Source organism: Protopterus annectens, chromosome 2.part2 (genome assembly GCF_019279795.1).
Source record: "Protopterus annectens isolate FY-2018-M chromosome 2.part2, PAN1.0, whole genome shotgun sequence".
NCBI lineage: Eukaryota > Metazoa > Chordata > Ceratodontiformes > Protopteridae > Protopterus > Protopterus annectens.
In genome coordinates, this window is record NC_056730.1 from 870,807,545 (window position 1) to 870,830,554 (window position 23,010).

Genomic DNA, 23,010 nt, shown 5'->3' on the forward strand with positions numbered 1-23,010 from the left:
CCTTCCAAATCTGTCATAAAAATGAAAGAACTCGGGTCATTTGGGTAGAAGCCAGAGCTCTATCCTGTTCAGCCATGGAGACAGCCAAATATTCCTCATACATTTATTTGGCATTCTTGCATGAAGTCTTAGATCAAAATGGCAGGCCAATAATTTTCAGCCACTGCCCTTATTGCTACTCTTCCAAAGGAGAGTCACATCTGCCTTCTTGATTTGCTAAACAGGTTAATTAGTGGTACTGACAACGACCTCAGGGTAAAGTGCATCAAGTCCTTCTGTACTGCCACCTTTGTATTTTTCAGTTGTTTTAACCTCATATGAGAAAAGACTGTAATCCTATCTCTCATCCACGGAATGTTTAAAGGATAAATGTGTAATTCTCCTGTCTCTTCCTCCGGAAGTAATAAGCAGGGCAATTCTTTCAGTAGTTATGGTTTCTCTCTTTTCTTTTCTGCCAAACGTTTGTAAAAAAATTAGCAAATGTATTCTACCTTTTGAATTTCTTTGTTCTTATATAGCCACACTAACCACTAGGGAAATGTTTTTCTAGATCAAGGAAATCATCACCCCCCCACACACACACACACACACACCCCTTATCAGACCAATATTAGAACATAATGTCCCCTTTGGTATGTACTGTTCTATGTATACAACACAGCTCTAGAGACTGCAGTGTTTCTTTACCAAAAAAAAAAAAGTCAAAGACATGTTCTCCTTGAGTGACCCTGACCACCTTAAAGAGCTCTTACTCTTCCATTTACTACAGACTGTTGAGAGGAGATCTCTGGCATTCCTACAAAGACTCGAAATATCCAGTTTTATATAACCTCTTACATATCTAGAAAACAAATACTAGTCTAAACATTCACTCAAAACACCTTAATTTCCAACAAAAAATAAACTGGGCTTGTTGGCATGATAGCTATCTCTTACCTTTTTTATGGAATAGACTCCCTTAAGGTCTGTGACCCTTTTTAAGAAGGATCTGCCCCTGTCCCCATTTGGGACCTCTATCCCTTAACGAAAAGGTTCCAAACTATGTTGGGGTCTGGTATTAACTTGCATCTTGATAAAATGGTAGGCTCATTAGCTAGGCTACAAATGGTCCACTGAATCGGCAGCCTACTATGAACCTATGGACCTATATACATTTCAGGTCTCTCTTTCAGCTTCATCTGGTAATTTTCTGCCTTTCACTTCCTACATTTCCTTTCTTTTCTATAAAGCTACACGTGTAACAATAACTTGTGTTAGCTGCAGAGTACACTGCTACCACTTGTACGAAAAGAAATGCTTTGCGACACTCTAATGTATGCTATTATCACAGTACTTCTGAAACTTCTTAGAACTTCGTAACAACTGCTGGAGAGTTTTTCCTGGGCTTCCCCTAGAAATGAACCATAACCAGTTAAACAATGCAGTAATCAAAACCTAAATAAAAATAAAATTAATTTGCAAACAATAAGGCATGAAGGTATGTGCAATGTACAGCTATCACCACACTCCCAGGGGAATTGTGATGATTGTGAATTACACATCCCTTGGAATATTTTTAAAAGCTCTGTAATGCCCACCCCCTAAATATCTTATGAATTTACAAAATGAGCAGTTGTATTCTTATTTAGGTACTCCTGCCTTGCCTCCACAGGGTGCTGGGAGAGGCTCTGATTCACTAGGATTCTGAAATGGATTACCAGGGTATTGTAACATGAATGAATTTTACCTACAATTCAAATTTCCACTTAAAGCCAACTTCCAGTTTGCTTTCATGCATATTACTTTCCTACTAAATAATTTCATAATGAAACTGACTGCAGCCTGGGAAAGAAATCAAGGTAGCCATTTGCTTATGAAGATTCTGACGGCATGTCAGTTTTGTTTGCATACTGTCAGGACGGAGCTTGCACTTACTATTTGTAATGTAAGGTATGACTGACTTTTGCAAGTTGTTGGTAGCCAATAGAATTCTTGTTTGTTTCTGACATTTTCGAAAACTCTGCCAATTTTTTTCTACATCTGCCAACCATCAGCCATTCTGAGGGCCAAATTAACCACTTATCCTTCCTGCATGAAAGTTGGTTGCAGAAGGCCATCATTCAGGCAATCACTAGGGATATACCATATACCATACCCTATCAACAATTTGCAAACAGCAATTATGGCAAGTGAAGTGCTCATAACACAGGGTCCCACACATGTATACCTCTCCACCATTTTCCTAATACTTGTTATTTATCAAGTGGAGGAAATACAAACTCATCAAGTTCAACTCTCTACTGAATTCCCCTCCCCAGCTGATGTCATTTGGAGGAAATCACTGCTAGTAAGGTTTCTACTTCTAAGCTGCAGTGATTCCATCTTATGATTTTATGTTCTGTTAAGCAGTTATTTAACCAAAGAGGTGTAAAGTAAGGAGAAAGGGCACTTATCAAATGAGGGTGTAGGAAAACTTTTTTTTTAAGGGGTGAAAAGATATGTACTCACTATAACTTTCCATCCATGTTGTCCATTTTTATTCTTCCTCAACTGACAGGTTCAGATCTAACACTTGGATCCAACTCAGCCACTTCTACCAGATCACTGAATCCTAAAACTCTTGAGCCCCTTCCTTTACCCATAATTCCACACCAACCTAATGTACCTCAGATCGAGTTTGCTGCCCCTAGATATAAAAGGATACACTATGACAGAAATTATCAAAGGCAGAAAAGAAAAGTACAGTTTTGTACCTACCACAAATGTAGATGTTCGAATGCTCATACAGCTGCAGTCATAACAGATGGGTTATCCTGCCGTCAGGCGGGTCCTCGGTCGGCCGAAATCCAAAGTCTAGGTCCGGCGTCGGCTGTCGTCACTTCTTCCCTGACGTCAGTGCGGCAGGGGTATAAAAGAGGCAGCCAACGCCATTTTCTTCAGTTTTTCTTGCCCCAGATGTCAGGTGCCCCCAGAAGGAAGGCAAACATAATGTTATGCAAAGATGCAATGTTGACAAATCAAAAACAGTAGCTGCAAGCAAATACACCATAAAAGAATACCCCAAAAAGGTTATATGAAAAGTGTTTGTCATAAGGCCTGTCCTAAGAGGGGATGGAGGGAGGGAAACCTGGACTGCAGCTGTATGAGCACTCGAACATCTACATTTACGGTAGGTACAAAACTGTACTATGTTCATCGTGCATACAGCTGCAGTCCTAACAGATGGGTAGAATCCCAAAGCTATGTAAGGGTGGTAGGCACTAAGTGGAACTAGGAGGGGCTAGGATGTCCTGCAGGACTGCTGTGGCAAAGCCCGCTCTAGATTTTGAGTATAGTGGGAGGTGATAGTGCTTGGAGAAAGTGTGCACTGAACTCCAGGTGGCTGCTTCCAAAATGTCCTTGGTAGGGACTCCCCCTGAGGAAGGCTGCAGAGGTAGCTGTGGCTCTGGTAGAGTGGGATCTGATGCATGCAGGCACAGCTTTTCCATGAAATGAGTAACAAAAGCGTATGCAGTGGGCTATCCATTTTGAAATTGTCTGTTTGGCAATAGCCTTTCCCTGAGCACCTAGAGCATAGGACACAAAGAGTTGCTCAGATTTTCTGAATGGCTTTGTTCTGTCCAAGTAGTAACGAAGTTGTCTGTGAATGTCCAAGGAATGTAGTAGTCTTTCCCCTTTGTTTTGTGGATTAGGATAAAAGGTAGGTAAGTGGATAGTCTGATTCAAAGCTACACTGGATACTACCTTTGGCATAAAGGTAGGACTGGTTCGTAAGGAAACTCTGTCCTGATGGAAAATGATGAATGGTTGCACAGCCATGAGGGCCTGTAGCTCTGCAACCCTGCGTGCTGAGGTGATAGCCAGAAGAAAGGCTGTTTTCCATGACAAGTACTGTAACTCTGTTGAAGAAGCTGGCTCGAAGGGAGGAAGGGTCAGCTTTTCCAATACGTAGTTGAGGTCCCAAGCAGGGACTGGTGGTTTCCTTGGGGGTTTTAAATTCTTTGCCCTTCTGAGGAACTGCCTTAAGAGAGGGTGAGAGAATAATGGAGGATCTGTGTTGTATTGTGCAGAAATGGCTGAAGCGTGGATCTTGATGGAGGAGAAGGAAAGTCCATTGTGTAACATCTCAGCTAGGTACTGTAAAATTTGAGGTATATTTATTACCCAAGGATTCTGTCCCTTTTCTTCATTCCAGGCACAAAATCGTTTCCATTTGGCGGAGTAAGCCTTTCTAGTAGAAAGTCTTCTGGCCTCCAAGATGACATCCTGCACCTCCTTGGAGAGGAGAAACTGTTGGGAAATCAAGGAATTCTCCAAGCAGCTAGATTTAGAGTTTTGAGATGGCTGTGAAGAGTTTTGTAGTTGTGCTGGGACAACAGAAGAGGAACTAGAGGTAGGATCCATGGTGGGGAACGTGTCAGGCTTCTCAGAAGCGGATACCAGTGTTGTCCTGGCCAGTGTGGAGCGATGAGAATCATTTTCGGCCTCTCTGCTCTGGCTTTTAATAGAACTTTGGGCAGCAGAGGAAGAGGCGGGAAGGCATAGACTGTCAATGTTGCCCAATTGAAGGAAAGTGCGTCCACTTTCCAGGCCTGTGGACAATAGGTCCTTGAACAGAATTTTTTCAACTGGCAATTTCTGTGGGTAGCAAAGACATCTATGTCTGGCTGTCCCCATGCCGGAGTTATCTTTGTGAAAACTTGAGGATGCAACTTCCATTCATGTGGATCTGTCATATTTCTGCTTAGGTTGTCTGCCAGTGTGTTTTCCTTCCCTGGCAGGAATTGTGCCTGTAGTTGAATTTGCAATTCCAGTGCTGTGTTCCATAGGGTCATGGCTTGCCTGCACAGGGGGTATGAATGAGTTCCCCCCTGTTTGTTTATGTACCACATCATTGTGGTGTTGTCTGTCCTTATCAATAGCTGGCCTGGATGCAGTAGGTCTTTGAAGGTCATAATAGCCTTTTGCACGGCTAGCATTTCCTTTTGGTTGATGTGAAGGTGCTTCTCTTTTTGGGTCCATTTTCCCTGAATGCACTGATCTGTCATGTGTGCTCCCCAGGCGTAGTCTGAGGCGTCTGTTGTGATGATTTGAGTTGCTTGAGGTACACCGAAAGGAAGACCTGTGTTTCTTTGGCAAGCTTGAGCCCACCACATAAATTCCTTTTGAAGGCATGGAATGAGTGGTATAATTGCTTCCAAGCTGTGGCTGTGTTGAGACCATAAGTTTTTTAGGTGCCATTGAAGTTTCCTCATATGCAGATTTGCACATGGGATTAGTAGGATGCAAGATGCCATGAATCCCAGAGCCTGCAGGACTTTCCTTGCAGTTAGCCTGGTGTAAGTTGCCATTTTTCTGAAGTATTGAGACAGTTGCCCTTGCTTGTCTGGCGTGAGGTAGGCCATCTGGGTGGTTGTATCCAAGCTGGCACCCAGGAAAATTATTTGTTGAGAGGGTATTAGTTTTGATTTCTTTTTGTTGACCGTGTATCCCAGGAAGTTCAACAGTTTTATCACAAATGCCAGGTGCTGCAGTAGTATGTCCTTGCTGTCCGCTTGGATCAGGCAGTCGTCCAGATATGGGTAGATTTGTATCCCTTGTAGTCTGCAGAAGGTGATTACTGATGCCAGGCATTTCGTAAACACTCTGGGCGCAGTAGATAAGCCAAAGGGCAATGCAGAGAATTGGTAATGGGTTGAACCTGCAAGAAATCTGAGGTATCTTCTGCAATCTTGTCTGATAGGGACATGCAGGTATGCCTCCTTGAGGTCCAATGTTACCAGCCAAGACTCCTTGCCCAGCATGGGAAGAAGCTGCTGTAATGTGAGCATCTTGAATTTTGGCACCTGTAGGTATGTGTTTAGGATGGATAGGTCTAAGATAGGTCTCCAATCTTTGTCTTTCCTTGGTACCAGGAATAGTCTGGAATAAAATCCTTGACCTTGTTCTTTTGCAGGTACCTCTTGAATTGCTTTCATGTCCATGAGAGTTGAAATTTGTTTTTGTGCCTCTGCCCTTTGATTTTGTGGCAGGTGTGGCATGCCTCTCAATTTTGGAAGGGTGTGAAAGTGGAACCTGTAGCCTCTGTCTATAATGTCCAGAATCCATTTGTCTGTTGTAACAATATGCCAATTTTTTGAGAATAATGTCAGTTTTCCGCCCAAAGGTGCTGCCATTAAAGCTTTGCTTGGCAGGTGTAGGGGGAAGTCATTGTGTCTGTTTTCTAAAAGACTGTGATCTGTCTTCTCCACCTCTTGGGGTTGGTGCTTGCCACTGCCTGGCTCTGAAAGATCTTTGAGGTTGCCCTCTACCCATTGGACGCTTGTATCTGCCCCTTTGAGGTCTGTCCGTGGCTGGAAAGGACCAATTTTTTGAAGGCCAGTTTCTGCTGAAACGTGGAGGCTGTACCTGCAGGAAATCTTTCACTGTTTGCATTGATTTCGCTTTTTCCTCCATTTTCTTTAGCACCTCCTCAGCTTTAACACCAAACAATACATCTTTTTGAAGAGGTGCATCTAATAATTTAGCTTTGACATGATCTGGTAAGGTTTGCTCCTTGAGCCAAGCATGCCTACGTATAACAGACCCCGTAACAGTAGCTCTACATGAGGCTTCTAAAGCATCAAAACCACACTGCAAGGTATGTTTACCCACTTGTTCTGCACCATGCAACAAATCCTGCAACTCTTTTAAATCTGGTTGTTCTGGTTGTGTCATCTTGCTTTTCAGCTGAGATATCAGAAACTGTTGATACTTTAACATATGGAACTGACAGTTTAATGCCCTCATGGTTAAAGTGGCTGAGGTGTACACCTTTTTCCCCCACCTTTCTAAAGCTCTGGAATCTCTCTCTGAAGGTAATGGGTTTTTAGCAGTAGAGGCCTTAATTCCCTTGGGACCCTGTGAAATAGTTTCTGGGTCAGCAGTATGGCTTTTGTATAGAAACTGGTGAGAATCAGGAACCCGGTAATACCTGTCTGGTTTAACAGGAGCTGGAGGCAAAGAATCAGGATTAAGGCTGGCTTCTGTGTACACATCATCCAATATATCTAAAACAGGAGGGATAGCCAGAGGCCTATGCTGGGGGAGCAGAAGAAATTCCCTGGGCCTTTTCTTGGAATCTGAGTAATCTTGGCCTTCCCAGTGAAAGTGTTCCCTCAATGTATGCAGGGTTTCCCCAAAAGAGAAGTCCTCAGGGGGGGAGAACGAGGGAACAGACTCCTCTGCATCAGAATCTCCGAAGGGAGAATAGGCATAATCCTGGTCCTCAGAAAGTTCTGAGGTAATAGAAGCTTGATCTGAGGAAGGGTAGTCTTCCTCTAATCTCGGCCTTTTGTCAGAGGGGGGTTGAGAACCCCTCGGCCATTTTAAGCATCTGTTTTTTAGGCATGGTGCCCTGAGAGGGGGTCTGAGGAACCTGTTTTTTGGTTTTCATGGCTGTTTTGGATTTAGTGAAGGCTTTAATAGAGAAGGAGGAAGGCATGAAGACCCCTTGAGAAATGGCAGGCCTGTCTGAATTCTGAGTTTCCCCGCCAGGAGTGGCGTTGGTATCTGTAGTAGGAATGGGGGCCAAGGAGCCTGCGACCTCGGGTACTGAAGACACCGGTAATGCATTGTCATCGGTACTCAGGGGCTACGTCGGCGCTTCGCTGAGTACTGGAGAACCGGTAGTCGGCCTTAGCGTGGTTTCAGTAGGTGGTGCGGACCTCGTATGTCAGTCCTTATCCTTGCGTTTTTTGCTCAAAACTAGAGTCGGTGTATCCGACGACATAATATAATTAAATTTTTTGCCAAAAAAGTGAAGGGCGAACTCCGCCTGACGCTTAATAGTGCGTTTGTTGAATCTAGCACAAAAACGGCAGGCCGAGACATCGTGGTCCGGGCCTAAGCAAGGTATACAGAAAGCGTGGAAATCCTTATGCGGTATTTGCTTCCCACATGAAATTCAATTATTAACTTTATCTGACATTGGTCTGAGGCAAGAAAAGTTTCCCCAACGGGGTACTTAGCTTTCAAGAAGACTTCGGCTGAAATACTTTCGTAAATCTCAGGAGCTGGCCGACCGGCACTTGCAAACTGCTTCTGCTTCAGGCACCGTGCGGCAAGAAAGACTGAAGAAAATGGCGTTGGCTGCCTCTTTTATACCCCTGCCGCACTGACGTCAGGGAAGAAGTGACGACAACCGACGCCGGACCTAGACTTTGGAATTCGGCTGACCGAGGACCCGCCTGATGGCAGGATAACCCATCTGTTATGACTGCAGCTGTATGCACGATGAACATCAGGAAGGTGGAGCTCAAACAAGGAACAAAGGTTCTTGTACAACTCTTAGATCTTTTCAGAAACAAAGGACTGGCATAGGTGGGTGAGAAGTTGAAGAAGAATGAAAATGGACAACACAAATGGCACGTTATGGTCAGTACACAACTTTTTTATCTGAAGTTGTCCTTTCCATTTATTCCTCAACTGATGGGACAGAGTCCCCAGCTACTGTGACCTTGGGAGGCCCTTATGGAAGGATATATCAAGGCACTGCTGAGCCAAAGGCCGCTCTGTTTCTGGAAATTAAATCCAACCTATAAAGAGCAATGAAAGTATGAGGATTAGCCCAGATTGCAGCTGCACCAATATCATCTAAAGAAGTCTTGACCAAAAAGTTGAAGAAACCACCCTACACCTAGCGGAATGGGCTCTAGGAGGTTTAGGCAAAGATAATCTTAATTTACTGTAAACAAAGGTTATACAATCAGTCAACCACTTGGCCAATGTAACTTTAGATACTAGTTTGCCTAATCTGGTAGGAGAAAAGGAAACAAATAAGTGGTCAGATTTCCTGAAGTCTTTGGTTCTAAGTAAAAACAAGGTTGTCTATGTACACCCAAAAGGTGTAAAATTTATTCCCATTTGTTTGAAAAGTTTGGAATGAAAACTGGTAAATTAATGACCTCAGAACCAAACGTAAGTAAATAGGATGGGTTTGTTTGCCATGACACCCTGTCTTTGTGAAAAATCAGGTAAGGAGGCTTTGAGGATAGAGCTTGGAGTAAAGATACTCTTCCAGCTGAAATAACAGCAACCAAAAAGATAGTCTTCCATGATAGAAATTTAAGATCTGCTTTGCTGAAGGTTCAAAGGGAGATTGAGTTAAGGCCTGAAGCATTACATTTAAATTCCATGGAGGAGTAGGATCTTTTAACAGATGTCTAAGCAAAAAGCCTCCCTTGAGAAAGGCCTTGCATAGTTCAGAAGATGCTAAGGTAGAGTTATTTTCACACAAGTGGAAATTAGAAATGGCAGCCAAATGAAACTTAATGGCTGAAGAAAGTAGCTCCTTCATTGAAGACTGAAGCTAAAGATTCAAGGACTGCTGGCACATGTGCTGATAAAGGGTCCAGACCTTTGTTACGGGCCCAAAAGACAAACTTTTTCCATTTACTCTTGTAAGCCTTTCTAGTAGAAGCTTATGGGAAGATAACAAAATAAGATGGGCCGGAAAGGACAGGCTGGGTTGTCTAGCAATCAGTGGAACTGGAGAAACCATGCAGTCAACTTGAGGGCAGTTATTTCTGGATGTGTCATGCCTGTTTGGTTGAGACATGAGGTCTGGAATTAGATCCAGAATCCAGGGTAGATGTTGAAGATGAGGCCAGATGAATGGGGAATCCAATCTGACGAAGCCAAAGGGGTGCAATGAAGATTACTGTACTCTTCAACTGAAATGCTTTCTGAAGAAACCAGGGAATTAATGGCAAGGCTGGGAAAGCGTAAAGGAGACCGGAAGGCCAGTCGTAAACTAGAGCATCTCTTGGTGATTCCCCTGATGAAGGGAGCAAGGCAAAGAACATGTTGCACTTGTTGTTGACGGGAGAGGCAAAAAGATCACAGCATGGTTGCCTCCATTGACAGAAAATTCTCTCTGCCACACTGACATTGACAGACTGCTTGTGAGGCATCAGAATGGATCTGTTTAATTTGTATGCAATCACACTGGATTTCTCCTGAATGTGTGCTGCTATTAGAAAGTGACCGGAAGAGATCGCCCATTATAGGTTGATAGGTGTTTACTAGCTAATGTCCACAAGGGCCTTTTTAAGCCTAGCCATGCATCCCAAATCTCTGACAAGTTCTGATACCCTTGATAAGTAAAGCAGAGGCTTGGGGCCAGGGAGATGAACCATTTACAGGTTGCCTGTGTCCATTAGAGACATAGGTGCCAAACCAGGGATGAATTTCCTGTTCCTCATCCAAATATCCAGGTTGCACGTGAATGGGGGAGCCTGTTCCAGAGACGGGGTAATCTCTGGGATGCATACCTGTCTCTCCAGCAGGTTCTATTTATATCTCAGGCAAGGTTTAAGTCTTTAGAACATGTAATTCTGGTGCTGTTTGTTTTGCGGATATACAGGACATCCATCAGAATGGGGTCTGACAATGCCCTGTATGTCAGGCATAGATCTCCCCCTCAAAAGCCTGTAGGAGACAGAATACAGGGATAGAGCCTTGAGGCAGTCTGCTTAGGACATCCTGCCCACATCTACTTCTGAAACTGGAGGATCTCCGAGAAGATGTAGTAAATGACTCAAGTTACGGAATCTGTATCTGATACCTAATAGTAGCAAAAGAGATCTGAAGTACATTAGGATGGTGGGGCATTGTGGGTAAATGGAGCTCGAGAGTTCTAGGATCTGATGATATGATAGAAGCAGCCAAACTTGATCAGAGTGTTGGATGTGAACCTCTCAGGTGAGGAGTGAATGAAAAGGACATCATCACATATCCTTTTTTGGAATTTCTTTGGGCTTAAGTTTTGATTGGCTTGATTCATCTGGCTGAAGAGTCTTGCAGTCAACACTTCATGAAATGTAGGGGAATCCTTCTAAACCTACAATGCCAGGTGCTTAGTGAGCTGACATCTACTAGGTATTTGTAGATTTGTGCTGCCCCCCCCCCCCCCCCACCAGGATGGATGAGTCATTTCCATCCTCCCCTGCAGCTCCTCTAGTGCATGGTTGACTAGTTTATTTTTATTTATTTAACATTTGCTTACCAGGATAATCCGACTAGACAACAGGTGTCTATTTTCAGCGGTGTCCTGAGGAGAAAAGCTCCACAAAGTTACAGAGTAAATAAGTAAAAAGTAGTCAAAGTTTTACAATAGTTTAAAAAACATATTCAAGTATTTATTTATTTATTTACATTTGTTGACCGGTAGTGTCCGACTGGACGTAGGTCCATTTTCAGCGGAGGCCCGGGGAGAAAAGCTCCACAGTTAAAATATACAGACAGTAGTTACATTGGACTTACATAGCAATTAATTACAAATATAGCTACACATGAAGAACATAGTACATCAGTAAACAACTAGAATGTTTATCATCTGCGAAGTACATACGAGATATTAACAACTGTTACAATAAAAAGTTCCTGCTGTATAATAAGTAGTTAGGCTTATGAGCATCCAAGCTTGATATAATCAAGGTAGTTAGTGGGGTGGAAAGAAAGGTAGTGGGTGGATGGGGTGGGTGATATTAGAATGGGAGTTGCAAGGGCATAGCCAGCATGTTTTTAGGTGCGCTTTTAGTAAAGTTTTGAAGTGGGTGCATGATGGCGCGGGCGGAGGTAAGTAAGGTTAACAGTTAAACAAATGTAAGGTTGTAGTAGAAGTATATGATCACAGTACATTTGTAAAGTCAGCGTTAAGTACAGCATATATACAACTGGCCTCTCAGTAATAACAAATAAAATGGATATTTATACTATGTACAATTTGCCTAGGTAGAGTATAAAGTTAGTGGAATAGTGTTTATCAGAGTCAGCAATGAATAACACCTAGGACGGGGTGGATTCAAGGAGGGTCATTACAGTTACATATGTGGTTTTCATAAAGGTGTCATTTTAAGGAGTTTTTTGAACGTGGTAGTGTGGTTTTGTAGCCTGAGGTCTGGGGGGGGTAGCATGTTCTATGTTTTTGCAACTTCATAAGGGAACAAAGATTCCCCTGAGCTGTTTTACATGGAATGACTTCAATTAGGGCTTTGTTACTTGATCGTAGTTTCCTGATGATGCTATAGAAGTTTAGGAGGCCTGTTAGGGCAGGGGTTTTATCAGGGTGGTATAGTATTTGATGGGCTAAGTTGAGCTGATGGTAGCGTAGTAAGTTTGGAAATTCTAGCCAGTGTAGCTTATGTAGGGAATGGCAGTGGTGACAGCGCGATTTAGCATTGGTTGCAAACCTAGCTATTTTGTTGTAGTGTGTTGAACGTTTAGTCAGGTCGGTTTTATTTAGATTTGTTAGCGCTGGGGATGCAGATAGTGTTGATAAGAGATGAGTTCTGGCTATAGCAGTTCTGGATTCAGAGGTTAAGAACTTGTTGCTACAATAGAGGCATCCTAGTTTTTGTGAACTTTGGAGTTGGTTAGGGATATGTGTTTATTGTATTTAAGTTGATGGTAAATCGTTAAGTCCTAGTAGTTTGGCCTCAGAGACAGGTGTGATGAGGGTCTTATTGGCAGAGAGAAAGGAGAAGGTGGTGTCATTAGTCTTTATTGGGTGGAACAGCATTAGATGTGTTTTTTTAGGGTTCAGTATCAGCTGAGAATTGTTTAGCCAGGTTTCTATTTCTGAAAAGGATTCTTAGGCTTGGATTTGTAGGAGATGGATGTTGGGTGCAGAGCAGATTAGAGTAGTGTTATCTGCGTACTGGACTAAATCGGCTCTTGTGGTTGCTAAGTGGAGTTGGTTTGTTAAGATGCTGAAGAGAAGGGGGCCAAGTATTGACTCCCTGTGGAACTCCACATCTGACTGGGAGTGGGGTGACAGGGAGTTGAGCCATTTGACAGATTGAGAGCAGTTGTCTAGATAGCTACTGAACCACTGCAAGGTGAGGTTATCAAGGCTGAGTTCAGAGAGAGAGAGGATAGGAGTTTATTGTGGGAAACAGTGTTGAATGCTTTGGATAGGTCTAGGAAGCTGGCAGAGATGAGTTCCACTTAGTTTCGGTATGAGTTTATGTTGTTGGTGAAGTTAATTAGGGCAGTGGTGGTACTATGGGCTGGTCGAAATCTGTGTTGAGTTTTAGAGAGTAGGTTGTTGGACAGTAGATGGGAGAGGAGTTGGTAATGGATACACCTTTCTAGAATTTTTAATAGTTACTCCCAAATTATAGTTCACCTGGGTCGCAATCCCTCTGTACCATTGAGGTGGTAAGGTTTGATGACCTACTTGATCTGCATAATAATTTCCTAAAAAAGAACTGCTTCCCCAATGTTCTTTCATATGAAGATTAAAGACTTTTTTTTTTACAATATTTCATCAGACTGTTCTTCTTATGTTGAAACCTTCACTTCTGACTGAGCTAACGGAAACGAATAAGGTCTTGTGATCACTTGTACCTCACACGGCTGACCACTATCTTGTGATCACTTGTACCTCAGATGGCTGACCACTACAAGTTCCAATGTCCTCTTTCCTTTGCTTTCTTATAATATGAAGTACACTCCTGTTACTTCTTGAACAGGTTCTAATCTCTAAGGCCTGGTATTTACACAGCCTTCAGAATGATACTACTCTGTAGTCATACTACAATAACTTTGTTCCATAAATATGGCATTTAAAAATTTCCTGTCATCTATACCTACCCCTTCTGCAACATCCTAAGGACAACTTCTTTCCTTTCATCTTTTCCTTTCTCCTCTATAAAACTCTGCTAATTTTACTCTCCAGTGTGACACACAACTTCTGCTTATTTATTTATGCTTTTTGTTGATAACTATTTTGCAAGATTCAAATGCATCACACAGTGGGCCTTTATGAAGAACCGATGTGACTCTGCAACCAACAATGACTTTAGTTTAAAAAAAAGTCCAGAAAAAAAAAGAATGTTTCTAGCTAGTTAATTAAACAATTAATAAGGAATTTAACAGTGAAGAGAATTACCTGGAAATTCCTGTCTGATGAAATTTTCTAGGTTTTGCCGTATGTACTCACGAGCAAGATCCTCAGCTGGGTCAGGAGCAAAATCATCTGTCAAAAACATTTCAGATTATATGTTAACATCCTGAATATGCATTATTCATCAATCTCCTCTGAAAAAAAAATTATCTAAAACTCTGAAGCTTTATCTCAGTACTCAGTGTATCCAAACTTTTAAGAGGGGTGTTAGAAGAATTGTGCACCCAATGGGATCTTCATTCCTTAGTTACTCAGCCTAGTACAGAAAAATTCTAAGTACCAGCATCTATGGGAATCAGACAGTCTTCTTCCACCCACCTGTTCCCAGTAACATTTCCCCATGCCTTTAAAGGGTATGCTAAAAAAACTGCAGTCTCCTTTTTACTTAAGTAGATTATATTTCTGCTGAAGCAATACAAAATTATAATAATGACAAAGTCTAGCACGTCAGCTCTCCATGTGAATTTGATTACTTTCAACTTCAAATGTATTTACTTTTATCAAGAAAACACCAGATACAATAAAACAAATGAAACAACAGATTACATAGAAAACAGAGAAATAAGTTCAGCTGTGTAAAATCATATCATAACAGTAGATGTCCTACTTTTCATTGTTGCAGTATTCCTGACATGTGGGATATCCTGCCAAGGATAGCCTAATGTCTGACCAGCATACCAAAGTCTTTATATTATTAGAGCAGCGTACGTCAGCTGTGCGCTCCTGCACAGGCATAGAGCATAAAGGTAATGTACCCGTGCTAAATCCTCACAACTGAAGTGCCGCACAAGAATTACAGCAACCTCAGGAAAATAAGGACATGTTTATCCAGGAAAAAAAAAAAAAAAACCTTGACCAGAAAAGTGTGTTCCCAATACGAAAAAATTAAAGAAGGCTAAATCGGTATCTAAAGGGGCTCTATCACCCAAAGTTTCAGTTGAATCGTAGACAAATGCGGGTGAAAGAAAGAACCCTTGTGTTGTGTGAGAAGATCCGTGCAGTGAGGTAACATGATAATTGCCCCTGGACAGGTGAAAGAGGGGGGCCAATGCTGTCTGGGCATGAGAGAGTCACCAGCAATATTTTGGGATAGTCCTTCATAATCTTGTACAGGACCCTGGGAACATGAAGATGGGCATCCTTCAGATCCAGAAAGACCCGGGGAAGCAGGAAAGGGAACAGAATCAGAAGAGATAACATCCTGAAAGAAGGCTCCTTAAAGGAAAGGGTTGAGGAAGGAAAGGTTTAGAAGAGGTTTCTGTGATCCTTCTTTCTTGGGTACCAGGAACATCTAGGAATAAAAAACCTGTTGTCAGCTGAGAAAATGGGACAGACTGAATAGTTCCTTGTTCCAACAGATCTTGCAGGATAACTGGAAAATGAGGAAGCTGGTCTGGAGGAGTCTGAGAAAGGCCTGAGAAAGGAGAAGGGGCTTCCATACCATGAAATAGCCATGTTGAGTAATGGCAAGGACCCAAGAGTCCTTGGTAATCTGTTGCCAAACAGGTAGATACAGGGAAAGCCTAAGGGATAACAGATCCTGGCCAAAAGGAGAGAGAGTGAATGTCAGATGGAGTCACATTTGTCAGAAAAAGAAGGCTTTTGGCCTTTAGAAGTCTGACTGGGCTTATCAAAAACATAAGCTTAGAAACCTTCTTGCCCCTAGTAGGTTGGAAAGACTGCCTATGCACAAAAAGCAGATTTGGAAGAATAGTTTCTCTGAAATTTGGGGATAGGAGAAACAAAAATATATTTAAAATCCTGATAACCTTACCTTTGTCTTGCAAAGTTTTAAACAGTTTTGCAACAGCTGTGCCAAATGATTCTGGTTATCCAAAGGAAAATCCAAGAATTTAGCCTTAATATCATCAGGTAAGGCTTGTTAAGTATAACCAAAAATATCTCCTCATACAGAACCTGAAGCAGCAGCCCAAGATAATGCATCACCAGCATCACAGATGTTCATCGTGTTACACTGCTGCAGTCATTATACTTGGGTTATCCTGCCGTCAGGCGGTACCTCAGTCGGCCAGAGTTCCAAAGTCTTGGTCCGGCATCGGTTGCTGTCGCTTCTTCCCTGACGTCAGTGCGCCAGGGGTATATAAGATGCAGCTGACGCCATTTTCTTCAGTCTTTCTTGCCGCGCGGTGCCCGAAGCAAAAGCAGTTCGCAAGTGCCGGTCGGCAGACTCCTGAGATTTTCATTCTGAATCCAGAACCAAAGTCTTCTACAAAGCTAAGTACCCCATTGGGGAAACTTTTTCTTGCCTCAGACCGATGTCAGTAAAAGTTAATAATTGTATTTCTTGTGGGAAGCAAATACCTCATAAGGATTTCCATTCTTATTGTATCCCATGCCTAGGCCCAGACCACAACGTCACAGGTTGTCGGTTTTGTGCTAGGTTTAACAAGCGCACTATTAAACGTCGGTTTGATTTTGCCCGACATTATTTTGGCAGAAAATTCAATTACACTATGCCGTCGGAACAACCGACGACCAGGATACACAAAAAGAGCAAAGACAAGGACAGGCATCCGAGGCCCAAAACTGACGACAAAGCCTCTTCTAGGCCAGTCGCCGGTTCTCCAGTTTTCAACGAGGTGCCTTCGCAGCCCCTGACAACCGCTTCTTTGGAACCACAGGCCGCCTCTGACTCCCACGTGGAGATGGCTGGGCCTTCGGATACACCAGATTTATGGCCTACCGAGACTAACCCTTCAGAGGGATCTGGAGCAGCTGAACAACCCGCAGCTTCAGAGGGTGTTTTCAGACCTACTCAGTTAACCATTAACTCTTCTGCTAAGTCTAAAACCCCTTTAAAAACAAAGAAACAACTTCAACATTCACCAGTACAGGCCTCCATGCCTAAGAAACAGATGCTCAAAATGGCCGAAGACTTAATTACTCTGATCAGGGGGTCCCACCCTCCTCCTGATAAAAGGCCTAGACAGGATGCAGACTATGACTCATCCGACCAGGTGTCCATCTCTTCAGATTCATCTTGAGACCAAGGATACTCTTTACCCCCTTATGAGAATTCTGATGCTGAGAAATCAATTCCTTCAGCCTCTCCACCAGAGGACTACTCCTTTGGGGAAACCTTACATACCATGAGGGAGCATTTCCATTGGGAGGGCCAGGATTACTCAGAATCCAAGAAAAGGCTCAGAGATTTTCTTTTATTACCTCAACACAGACCCCTTGCTATTCCGCCAGTGTTAGATATTGTGGATGATGTGTATTCTGAATCCAGTTTAAATCCTGATTCTTTACCTCCTGCTCCAGTTAAGCCAGACAGATACTACAGAGTACCTGACACTCACAAATTCCTTTATAAAAGCCCTGTTGCTGACCCTGAAACTATTTCTCAGGGTCCCAAAGGGGTAAAGGCCTCTACAGCAAAAAATCCAGTTCCCTCTGACAGAGATTCCAGAGCATTAGACAGATAGGGGAAGAAAGTATATACATCTGCAACTTTAGCAATGAGGGCCTTAAATTGCCAGTTTCACATGCTTAAATATCAGCAATTTTTGATGTCTCAGTTGAAACAAAAAATGCTTCCAAATTCAGATCTTCCTAACTATAAGGAAATGCAGGATTTATTGCATGCAGCTGAACAAGTGGGAAAACATACTTTGCAATGTGGTTTTGATTCATTAGAGGCTCCCTGTAGAGCAGCAGTTACAGGGTCAGTCATTAGAAGACATGCTTGGTTAAAAGAGCAGACTTTACCAGATCAAGTTAAAGCAAAATTATTGGATGCACCTTTGCAGCAGGATGTTTTATTTGGAGTTAAGGCAGAAGAGGTATTAAAGAAAATGGAGGATAAGGCAAAATCTATGCAAACGGTGAAGGATTTCTTACAGGTTCAGCCTCCTCAATTTAGCAGAAATTGGCCAACAAAAAACTGGTCCTTTCCAGTTTCAGACAGACCTCAAAGGGGCAGATACAGACGTCCAAGAGGCAGAGGTCAACCACAAGGTTCTTACAGGCCTCGACAATGGGGTTCTTCAACCCAGAAAGAAGGGGAAGACAGGCCTCAACCTTATAAAAAACAGCCCCAATGACTTCTCACTACAGCTACCAAGCACTTCTCCCTTGGCAGCCCCCTTGGGGTGAAAACTGGCACTTTTCTGTCACAATTGGCATATGATCACCAAAGACAAATGGGTTCTCAATATTGTATCTCAAGGTTACAGGTTCCACTTTCACACTCTGCCAAGATTAAAAGGAATGCCAAATCTGCCACCAAATCAATGGGCAGTGGCTCAAAGACAAATTACAGCACTCATGAACATGAGAGCTATTCAAAAGGTACCAACACAGGAGCAAGGACAAGGACTTTACTCAAGACTCTTTCTGGTTCCCAGAAAGGACAAAGCCTGGAGGCCCATTCTGGATCTTTCTTCTCTAAATTCAAAATGTTGACACTACAGCAGCTTCTTCCCATGCTGGGCAAGAAAGCTTGGCTCGAAACTTTGGACCTCAAGGAGGCATACCTGCATGTCCCTATCAGACAAAATTGCAGAAGATACCTCAAATTCTTAGCTGGTTCAATGCATTACCAATTCTCTGCACTGCCCTTTGGCTTATCTACTGCACCCAGGGTCTTTACAAAATGCCTGGCACCAGTAATTGCATTTTGCAGACAAAAAGGAATTCAAATTTACCCATACTTGGATGACTGCCTTATTCAAGCAGAGAGCAAAGACATTCTTCTAAAGCATCTGGCGTTTGTAAAAAGATTGCTAATTTGCCTAGGGTACACAGTAAACAAAAATAAGTCAAAACTAGTGCCCTCACAAGAGATAATATTCCTGGGTGCCAGCTGAAATACAACGGCCCAGATGGCTTATCTCACGCCAGACAAGCAAGGACAACTGACTCAACATTTCCAATTGATGGCAACAAAAACCCAACTCCCTGCAAGAAAAATTCTGCAGGCCTTGGGGTACATGGCATCTTGCATACTACTAATTCCATATGCCAGACTGCATATGAGGAAACTACAATGGTACCTAAAGAGTGTCTGGTCTCAATACTGTCACAGTTTGGAAACAGTAATACCACTTATTTCTTGCCTTCAACGGGAGTTTCGATGGTGGGCTCAAGCCTGTCACCTCAACAAGGGACAGCCTTTCACTCAACCCACAGCCAGGCAAACACTGACAACAGATGCTTCGGATTACGCCTGGAAAGCACACATGGCAGGAAAATGTATTCAGGGCAAGTGGCCCGCAGAACAAAGGCATCTTCACATCAATCAAAAAGAGATGCTAGCTGTACAAAATGCCCTTATAGATTTCAAGGACCTTCTCATCCAGAACAACTACTACTAAAGACAGACAACACCACAGTTATGTGGTACATAAACAAGCAAGGGGGCACTCATTCATATCCCCTCTGCAGACAAGCCAAGACCTTGTGGAACACAGCTCTGACCTATCAAGTTCATCTGCAAGCACAATTCCTGCCAGGAGAGAAAAAAACACTGGCAGACGACTTAAGCAGAAACATCATGGATCTGCATGAGTGGAAATTACATCCACAAATATTCAGAATGATAACACAAAAATGGTGGAGCCCGGACATAGATCTGTTTGCATCCCCAATGAATTGCCAGCTACAGAAATTCTGCACAAGGACTTATCACCCACAAGGATGGAAAGTGGATGCCTTCTCATTTAGCTGGAAAAACCTGCAAGTATATGCTTTCCCACCACTACCTCTCCTTTCAAAGGTACTCCTAAAAGCCAGACAAGAAAAGCCAAAGATGATCCTAATTGCCCCAGACAAGCCACGCCAGCACTGGTACCCAATCTTAAAGAACTTAGCACAAGGTCCACCATGGATTTTGCCTCTAATCCCACATCTTCTGACTCAGCAAAACAATCGATACTTCACAGCCAGCTCAAGACTTTAAACCTGGCTGCATGGCAGATTCCTTAGTCAAGCAAGCAATGCTTCTCTCCAAAGCTGTTATGGATGTCATTCTGGAGGCCCGAAGGCCTAGCACCAGGAAAGCCTATTCGGATAAATGGAAGAGATTCTGTGCCTGGAACCAGGCTCACAGCCTTGACCCTCTTGTCCCAAATATTCCTCAGATACTACAATACTTAACTGAGATGCTGGACAAAGGCCTCTCCTTTTCATCCATTAAGATCCACGCCTCTGCCATCTCTGCTCATTACAACACAGACCCACCAATTTTTTTCTAATCCTTTGTTAAAACAGTACCTCAGAGGGGCTAAAAACATAAGACCGCCCCGTAGAGCACCAACTCCAACTTGGGACCTCAACTTCATCTTGCAAAAATTAACTTTACCTCCTTTTGAGCCAGCTAACTCAGCAGACTTAAAATACGTCTCTTGGAAAACTGCTCTGCTCCTGGCAATAACCTCAGCACGAAGATTTTCAGAATTACAGGCACTAATGGCAGTGGAACCTTTCATCATTTTCCACCAAGACAGGGTGTCTTTAAGAACAAACCCTACTTTTATGCCAAAGGTGGTATCAAGTGTGGCTCTAAACCAAACTATTCACTTGCCAACTTTTTATCCAAATCCACAGAATAAAGGGGAGAGACTTCTGCATTTCTTGGACATACACAGGCAGTTACGCTTCTACTTGGACAAAACGAAAGCTTTCAGGAAAACTGAGCAATTGTTTGTAGCATATGCTGCAGGAGCACAGGGAAAAAACATTTCAAAACACTGCATACGTTTCTACACACCATGGGAAAGCTGTACCTAACAGCATTGGGTCTCATTCCACCAGGGCAATAGCCACTTCAACTGCCTACCTCAGAGGAGTACCTACCAAGGACATTTTGGAAGCAGCAACTTGGAGTTCTGTACATACCTTCACCAAGCATTACCATCTGCCTCTTTATTCTAAATCCAGAGCTGGCTTTGCCACTGCAGTGCTGCAGGGCCTTATAGCCACCCCTAATGCCTTATAGAACCAGCCACCCTACCTCAGCGTAATGACTGCAGCAGTGTAACACGATGAACATAGTACAGTTTTGTACCTACCATAAATGTAGATGTTTGAGTGTATACACTGCTGCAGTCTAAGTTACCCTCCCTCCTTCCTTGCTGGTACTTACCTAGGCCTTCTACCCTTTGCTACCTATGGGGAGTATTTTCTGGTAACTGAAAGTTTTTGATTGCTTTTCTTATATATGTTTTATTAGCAATTTACATTGCCTACCTTTTTGGGGGCACCTGACATCTGGGGCAAGAAAATGGTGTCGGCTGCATCTTATATACCCCTGGTGCATTGATGTCAGGGAAAAAGTGACAGCAACCGACGCCGGACCAAGACTTTGGAACTCTGGCCGACTGAGGGACCGCCTGACGGCAGGATAACCCAAGTGTAATGACTGCAACAGTGTATACACTCGAACATCTACATTTATGGTAGGTACAAAACTGTACTTTGCATTTAATAGAGTGACGAGCCACTTGAGAAGTAGAGCTGAGCAAAGAAAGGGCAGCAATCTTACTGTCCGAGTCAGGCAAGCATGAAAAAATCCCCCTCAAGCTGGGACAAAAGAGCCAAAGCATACCATATGGGTATGATGGTTAACGGCCCTAAGGGCCAGGGTAGCTGAAGTACACACTTTTTTTACCAGCCTTTCCATAATCTGGACTTGTCCAAAGGAAGGAGTTTGGAGGAGGACAAAAGCTTAAAAGACTTGTCATAAAGTCAGATATCATAGGGTCTGAAGGAGGACACTTTTAGAAATATTTGAGGGTCTCATAAACCTCACAGAACCAGTCTAGCTTCTTTGGGGCCAAAGGCTAGGAAACAGGAGCTAAAGAAGCAGCTGTAAAGGTATCCAGTAGAGCAGCAAGCACTAAAGGATCTCTTCTGAGTCTGTGACACTTAGGAACAGTCCCACTTAAATGTTCCATCATGCAAACTACAGCATCCTCAAAGGATAACTCTTCAAATGGAAAGTCAGGGCCATAAGGAATCCTCTTCTTCTGACCCACAGTCTAAGGGAGAAGAAATCTTTGAGGAATAGGCTAAGGACTTATTTCCAGAATCCAATTCCTCATCTGTGGAATCAGAATCTCTAGGCCTCTTGGAGGGAGTGGAAGACCAAGGAGTAGCAGGAAGAGAAGCCCTGGGGTGGCTTCAAAGCCACAAGTACATTACACAAACCCTGGGTAATATCCGGCCATTCTTTGTGGGGACACTTAGCAATGGATGGAACATGATTAGTTTTCTGTTGTTTGCAGGACATCAGCTTTGATAAACCTAGGTGGTTCAGAGCCATGCCTGGGTTCTATACTGCACACTTTCTCAACAGATTCAGGCTTACTTTCATCACAGAAGAGTAGGCTAGGAAGATGAGGTATGTGGTCTCCATCAAAGTGGCAGGAACTGCAACAGCCAATGTTTTGAAAGTGTTCAGTTTCAAATGATTACCTGAAAGCCAACAATGAATGGCTTCAAGACTGTCATGCCAGGGAATACACATTTGCCATCGATCTCATGTTGGGGAAAGCATAGGTAAACCTGAGGATCATCTGCATAACTATGGCATGCCAATCCTCTCTCCCGAATAAGATCTGTTAATGGTACCACATACACCGTAAGCAATAGCACACCTAAGATACAGTCATGTGGTACACCACATTTCAGGATAGGACAAAAATAAATTTAGCCCACAAAAGACCTTTTGAGAATGGCCAGAGAGATGAGATGCAAACCACCCTATGATCATGGAAGAGACACCAGAGTGAGATTGCAATTACTCAGTCAAAAGGCTATGGTCAACCAGTATCAAATGCTACCATGAAATTGCAAAGGACAAATACTGACTTAGCATTGTTGGTCCCTGGCCATAAAAATATTTTTATCTACCAAGGCACTTCTATGGGCTAGGCTTATAAAGGCTCCAAGGCCATTAGCCTAGTACCTATGAATCTATGAAAAGAGCAGTTCCTGTACTAACGCACATGCAAAATGCAGATTAAAATAAGTCTAGGACCCCACTGGTGGTTCTAAAGCTGCTTACAGACAACATTCTCAATAACCCTTTCTAGAAATGGAAGGTTACAGATTGG

At 43.0% G+C, this 23,010-nt stretch overlaps 1 protein-coding gene across 2 annotated transcripts in view; it reads right to left on the minus strand.

Annotated features, from left to right (window-relative positions):
• TUT7 (terminal uridylyl transferase 7) overlaps nt 1-23,010 on the minus strand; it is a 3,176,298-nt gene that overhangs the window by 1,046,760 nt on the left and 2,106,528 nt on the right. For both annotated transcript variants that reach the window (XM_044064191.1, XM_044064190.1), the window contains exon 15: nt 13,916-14,002. In XM_044064191.1, the coding sequence (XP_043920126.1) occupies nt 13,916-14,002 (87 nt within the window). The remainder of the gene's footprint in view (nt 1-13,915; nt 14,003-23,010) is intronic.